Raw genomic sequence first — 7225 nt, forward strand, 5'->3', positions numbered from 1 at the left:
ATTTAGTGTGTGTGGCCAGCTCAGCCCACCAGGGGGCGGGGCTGGCTGGCATGTGGTGCTGGGGGATTGAACCGCGGTCCCTGTGCTTTGCTTAGCTTAGCTTGTTCTAAGTAGGTGCTTTAGACCACTGAGCCATCTCACCAGCCCTGCTATTTCTTTACTTCCAATGCTTTTAATTCATATATTTCAGGTAAGCTAGTGTCCTCTGCACTTGTTCAGGGTGGGCATTGGGTTTCCCCTATATTTCTCTGGTTTTGATTCTTTACTTCAGATGACTTCTTTTTTTATTTCAGGAATGAATTCTGCTCTGAGTTCCTGGATAACTTTCTGCTGTTGTTTCTTTACTTCTGACGCTGTTAATTCTTTCATTTCAGCTGAGCTAGTGTTCTCTGCACTTGTTCTGGGTGTGCTTGAGGCCTGAGATTGCATTTTGCTCCTTGTCTTTGTCATTTCGTATAGCACTGACCTCTGACCATTGGTGTAGAGTTTTGGTGCATTTATAACCTTAGCACCTACTGAAATCTGGGTGCAGATCTATTAAGTTTGAAAAGTGTATCCAGTTATGCCTGGCCTGGGTCTGGCTGTTGTGTTCAGCTCCTCCCTGCTGTAGCCCTTGGAAGTGAACCTCTTGTGCCCCTCTGACACAACAGTGAACCTGTGGTACCCCTCTGTTGTGCCCCTGGCCCAGGGGGCACAGGGGAGCCCAGAAGCTCTCCCACACACTAGGTGGGTCTGAACTTGGGCTGGATCTGGAGGTCCCAAGAGAGTCGCAGAAGTTCTCACTCATTGGGCGGCCTTGGTGGCAGGGCCTCCAGAGGGTTGGAGAGGTCCGGAGGGCGCAGTAGAGTGTCTCACTCATGTGCGTGCCTGAGTTTTGGTCCAGAGGAGTCCCGCGGGTGCAGGGAAGCTGGAAGCTGTCCCACACACTCACCAGGCCTGGGCTGGACTGGATCTCTACGTTTTAAAATTATTTTAAATTTATTATTATTATTTACTTTTTTGGTTTTGTTTTTGTAGTCCTGGGAATCAAAGTGTCCTGTTTCTGATAGTAACAATGTTTTACATTCAATACCTTCTGTTAAATCAGCCTAGTGGGATTGGATTCCTTAATTATAGTTGTACTTTTTATTTATTTAATTTATTTGTTTTCTACTTTTTTTTTTTTTTGGTGGAATCAGGGATTGAATTCAGGCCCTTGCACTTGGCAGGGAAGCACTTATTCCACTGAGCCATTTTCCTGGCCCTTTACTTTTGATCTTTTAAAAAAATTTATAGCTCCTTTTTCCCCACTTGATGGAGATTGGATTTAGGGCCTTACATGTGCTATGCATACACTGATGCTGTGTACCGCTACCCCTATAGCTTTTAACTCTGTATGCATTATTTATTTCTTGCAGTGCTGAGGATCCAACCTGGAGTCTCATGCATGCTAACCAAGCATTCCACCACTGAACTATACCCCAACATGCGATGTTTTTTTATTAAGAACTTCTGAGATTTTTTTACTTGTAGATCTGACAGTCTAACAGTATGAGGTGTGTCCACAATTCTTTCAGAACTTCTCCTAAGGCTCCCATTTCCACACATCTTTGTTTGTGTTCTCCTTATGCTACTCCCCTAGGTTGTCTATCCACCAGCATTTCTGTCCGGTGCTTTACTATGTCCTTGTTGGTGTAGAAGCTGCTGCAGTTAGGCTAAGATCATAAATCACTTGTGCCAGCACTTGCCATGCCCTTTATCCGTTGCACGCTCTTGGTCCAGTTCATGTGTAGTGACTGTGTTGCATTCACTTTTTGCCTGTGCTACTGCCTGGCTTATGTGGTTCATGCAGTGCGTTTGTTTGTTTGTTGTTTGAGACAGAGTGTCACTGTGTAGTTCAGGCTGACCTTGAGCTCACTGTGTAGGCTAGGCTGGTCTCCTAACTCATGGTGATCCTCCTGCCTCATCTTCTGGAGTCCTGGGATTTCAGGTGTGCACCACCAGGTGTGACCGTAGTGGTCTAGTTTTAAGAACAGCACCTGGCTGGGCACAAAGGCACACATGTAATCCTAGCACTGCAGAGGCTGAGGCAGTAGGATCCTGGGTCTGTAAACTTAAGACCAGTTGAGGTTTATAATAAGAGATTTTTCAGCAGTGCAATAAAGAGATGGGAAAGATAAAAGAAGTCTTTATTAACTCTAAAGACATGGAGAGGATTAAGGGCAGATGGGAAAATCCTCTGACCCGAGACAAAGAAAGCCGAGACTTGTGTGGGCTTCTGCTAGGTCTGGAGTTTGAGGGGCAGTTTCAATTACATGTGAGGAGCTGACTGGGGTCTCTCCTGTGTGTGTGGGAAGGTGAAAGGCAGTTATGTCTGGGGTTGGAGTGGGGAAGAGCAAGGAAATGGCTATTGGGAAGACAAGCTGCGGTTCTAAGGGCATCAGCCATATTAAATGACCACTATAATAATTTAGCGGTTTATACTGGTGCCAGAATCTATCAATAATACCTTGCCTAAAAAAACGAAACAAAACCAGCACCTGCAAGGAGGAATTTACATCTGGATTTTTGAAATACTCTTCTCTAGGAATTGTATGGTTCTCTGGACTATCTCAGAAACCTGGCGTGTAAAGCACTCTTGAAATATGTGTATGTGTTTATAGATTTAATATAACATGCAGACACACTTGTTTTCCTCCCTGCAGTACTGGGAATTGAGTCCAGGTCCTACATCCCCAGCCATTTTGCTTACTTATATTTTTGGAGATTGTTTCTTAGTACTTTGCTATATTGCCCAGGCTAGACTCGAAGTCACTGTCCTGCCACAGCCTTCCTTCCATGTGTGGGGATTTATTGACTCCACCATTCCTGCCACAGACATTTTTAAAAAATTGTAGCTTTCCAGAGAAATGTGCATGCAAAGTATAATGTTGGTACAAGTAATGTGCCATTCAGAGTTTTTGTTTTTTTATTTTTATGCCACTCACATTTGGAGCTGAGTAGCATAAAAGTGTCTGTGTTTTTTTTAAAACAGGTTATAAGCAATGCCTTGAAAGTTTGGGGTTTGGAGCTGATCCTGTTCAACAGTCCGGAGTATCAGAGGCTCAGGGTCGATCCCATGTAAGTTTTCTTCTGCTTTTTGAGTGTTTCTTTTCCCAAATTTGATTTTCAGGGTTATAATTTCTTAAAGAAGAAAAATACATTTGGAATGGGAGAGTAGGAACTGAACTGAGGGCTTCACGCGTGCAGGGCAAGCACTGCACTGTGGAGTAGGCCCTCGCGCTGGGATGCTGCTGTTTTGTTGTTCCGTTTCATTCTCGTAAGCTTTTCTCTTTACCCCTTTGATGTCTGTGGGGATCCTTCTCCCAAGCTTTCCAGCACTCTGTGGTGTCACATAGTGCCCTGAAAGTGCTGCAGAGGGTGCCACTTTGACACGGTGTCACTGAGTGCTGCAATGTCAGCAATGTGTTGCTTTATTTAGCAAATCAATGATAATGAGCCTGCTGACACATCCTACTTTGTTACATTTTGTTTAATGCATGCAAGTCGATAAGTAAGTAGGGGGCTGGCTAGATAGCTCAGTGGACTGAAGGGCCTGCTTAGACAGATACAGGGGCTGGGATTCCATTCCTGATGTGGCTGTGCCTGCCCCACCCCCAGGGCACACGGAGACAGTGATTGACACTGGGTGTGGTGGTGAGACCCTGTAGGCCCTGTACTAAATACAAAAAGAAAAAAAGTAGGAAGTTTTTTAAGTTAATTCATGTTTATAATACAAACTAGTGATATTTGTTTTGTGGAATTGGTACAGGATTACCAGAACAGTTAAGCTGAAAGAAGCCTGATGTTTACTATCTTGGTTATGTTCAATCCCTAAATAAGAATTCCTAATATTTTAACTTAATTCTTAATATTTTTTTCTTTTGTAGAAATGAAAAATCATTTATATGCAATTATAAAGAACACTGGTTTACAGTTAGAAAATTAGGGAAACAGGTAAATTTCTTCTTTTCTATCGTTTTTTCTCATTCTGTACTGGTTTGAAACTAAAATGTAAGGGATCTTTGCCTTTAAAATGAAGTTGACCAATAGTATACATGGTGGGGAAGTTTTTTTTTTTTTTGTGGTACTAGAGATCAGACCCAGGGTTTTATGCTTACTACATGAGCATTCTACCATTGAGCTGCATCCTCACATCCTCAATCTGGATTTAGTCTTGAGAAATAGAAATTTGCCATTTGCCGTTTTAGGAGGAGATGTCCAACTAGATGCTGTGGTACATGGCGTGTAGGCCCAGCTTAGGCTGTGGTGGGAGCATCTCCAGTTCAAGTCCAGTCTGGGCAGCATAGCTACATGCTGTCTTTTTAAAAAAAGAGAGAGACAATGTCATATTCTTTTATGTATTTGTAACAACCATATACCATTTATATTCTGATAATCCTGCCCACAGGAGGCTGAGACTGGGAGATCACACTGAGTTTAAAGAGATCACATTGAGTTCACCGTGCAGCTGAGCTGCACAGTGAGTTCAAGCCAAGACCCTTTCTCAAAAAAAAGGAAAAATAATGTATTTAAGATGATGTAAATGTGATTAAAATATACCTTAGTGGATTTTTTATGTGAAAAATGTCAGTTAATTATCAGATTTGGAATTTGTCCTTAGCACAATACTGTCACAAGGCTGGAAATCATGTCAGACATGAATAAATGTATTCAGTTGTGTTGTTCACTTTAGTATTTAATGAGGTTATTGAAATGATTTCAAAATGTAATATAGTAAATACGCCTATGTAGAATCACTTCTGTTTAAAAAAAAAAGTGTCTTGAGACATTTTTTAAAAGCAATAAAAAAATAAAAAGCAATCATTCAAAACCCTTTTTCTTAGAATTTTCAATGTAAGAGGATTATTGAAAACCAGCTAGCTGAACAAACAAGAACAATTTTTTTTTGTTTTTGTTTAGTTTTTTATTTTTTGTAGCCACCTCAGCCCACCCTGGGGGTGGGGCTGGCACGACATGTGGGATCAAACCACAGTCCCTGCGCCCTTGCCTAAGCTTACCTAAGCAGGCGCTTCAGACCCCTGAGCTATCTTGCCAGCCCCCAAGAATGAATTAGTGATAATGTGCAACAACATGAGCAGGTCTCAGAATAGTTAAGCTGAAAGAAGCCTGATGCAAAATACTACACACTGTACTGTTCCATTTATATACATGTCAGAAAAATAAGAGCCAGTCTTTAGGGACAGCAGTCAGGTTGACTAGTGACTGTTTGGGATGTGGAGGGAGAGGAATGAGAAGGGAGGACCCCAGAGGTACACGGAGCACCCCAGCACGAGGAATGTGTTCCCTGTCTTGATTGGGTTTGTGCTTCCATGGGTGTGTACAAACGTGCAAACCTTCAGGCTGTACTGTTCATTGGTACTGTTGGTTGCATGTCAGTTATATCTTGATAAAAACTGTTCTAAAAGTGAAACAAGTAAATAACATAACGTCTAGAAAGTGCATTGCCTTAAATCAATAGAAAATCATTCTAAACAAAATTCTAAACAGAAACCTTGTTGTTACCTTCTATGTCAGGCACCTGGATGAAGCCTCCTCTTAAATGCACATTGCTGGGGCTTGTAGATCAGTGGTTAGAGCACATGTAAGTGCAAAAGTACGAGGCCCTGGGCTCAGCCCCTGCAGCACAGCAAAAGCCAAAACGTAAGGTCCTTGGATTTCAGAAGCAAGTTAAGGAGGGGCAGTACAGTGGAAAGGCTGAGAGAGGAGACCAACGTAAGAGAGACTCAGCTGAGAGAAAGCAGGGCAAGACGCTGCTGAGGATATTTAGCCTCTGGTTTTACTTATACTTTCAGAAGGTTGTGATCAACTATTTACTTTTTTAATATAAGGTGAAAACTGTAATTTTAAGGTCTGGAAACTTAGATTACACAGATTTCTATGTGTTGATTTGTGGGGGAACTTACATTTTACTATTAAGTGTGACATTGAAGCAGATAGTAACTTTTAGTTTATTATCTTTGTTTCTGACTTATATTTCTACTGAAAGTTATAATTTTTCACTAGATTTTCCTGTTGTGGTCCCTAGGTAATGAAAGAGAATACTGTAAAATATATTATCAGTGGTGTCAAAATCTAGTTGTTCATGATAGGACAATAGCCTTTGAAACTTTTTGTATTTTGTGGGTTGTTGGGACTCATTTGAGGTCATGACGATGCTGTTAATTAAATATGATGGTGACTTAGTGATCTCGATAAAACGAGGTATTACTATAAACTTTGTCAAAGTATTACTATAAACTCTGACATCTCATACAGAATCTGTTGACCAAAGTTATCAGTAGTGGGAAAACTGTAGGCATCATTTTCCCATACATCAATATGAATAGTAATGAACTGGTACTTTAAAAAAGGTTTAATTATAGCTATCAATAAAGGCATTTTAAAGTACTATTAGGATAGGAAATGGTGGCTCATACCTGTAATCCCAGCACTCTTGGAGGTAGAGGCAGGAGGATTGCAAATTTGAACCCAGCCTTTGCAATTTAACACTTTAGCAAGACCTTGTCTCAGTGTGTAGGCCCTAGGTTAAAACTTCTGGCTTAAAGGAAACTAGTTTTTAAAACACCATTTTAATAATAATAAGTCTGCAGTATTCTAATTCATTTTTTAAAAAATCATATTATTCAGTTACTTTTTTAAAATCTATTTGAGAGCCAGAAGGTTGAGGAAGGATGATTGCAAGTTTGAGGCCAGCCTGGTCTACATAATGAAACCCTATCTCAAAAAAAAGGAAGGAAGGAAATCTATTTGTCATATTCCTATTGTTTTAGATAATTTTACTTAGTTTTGATGGGCTGTATCTATTCTTGACATGTGAAACTTCTACGTTACATATACTAACTTAAATATTGACAATTTTTTTTTCCAGTGGTTTAACTTGAATTCTCTTTTGACGGGTCCAGAATTAATATCAGATACATACCTGGCACTTTTCTTGGCTCAATTACAACAGGAAGGTAAATAAAGACTGAAAATTTTGTAATGTTACCTTTCCAAGTAGCTAAGTAAAACTGGGTCTTTAAACCAAGTACGGTGGCATATACATGTAATCCCAGCACTCCGGGCAGCTGCGGCAGGAGGATCACAAGTTTGAGGCCTGTGTGCAAGACTTCATAGCAGAATTTTATCCTCAAAAAAAACAAATTGCGGGCTGGTGAGATGGCTCAGTGGTCTAAAGCACCTA

At 40.8% G+C, this 7225-nt stretch overlaps 1 protein-coding gene across 4 annotated transcripts in view; it reads left to right on the top strand.

The window, feature by feature from the left end:
* The window catches only part of Atxn3 (ataxin 3), a 49511-nt gene that overhangs the window by 18813 nt on the left and 23473 nt on the right, over nt 1-7225 (top strand). For 3 of the 4 annotated variants that reach the window (XM_004635162.2, XM_023719692.1, XM_023719691.1), the window contains 3 exons: nt 3014-3099; nt 3909-3975; nt 6911-6998. In XM_004635162.2, coding sequence (XP_004635219.1) covers nt 3014-3099; nt 3909-3975; nt 6911-6998 — 241 coding nt within the window. Of the gene's footprint in view, nt 1-3013; nt 3100-3908; nt 3976-6910; nt 6999-7225 lie in introns of those variants that run through there. The other variant, XM_023719694.1, reaches the window with a different exon arrangement.

This window comes from Octodon degus, unplaced genomic scaffold (genome assembly GCF_000260255.1).
Source record: "Octodon degus isolate 3935 unplaced genomic scaffold, OctDeg1.0 scaffold00070, whole genome shotgun sequence".
NCBI lineage: Eukaryota > Metazoa > Chordata > Mammalia > Rodentia > Octodontidae > Octodon > Octodon degus.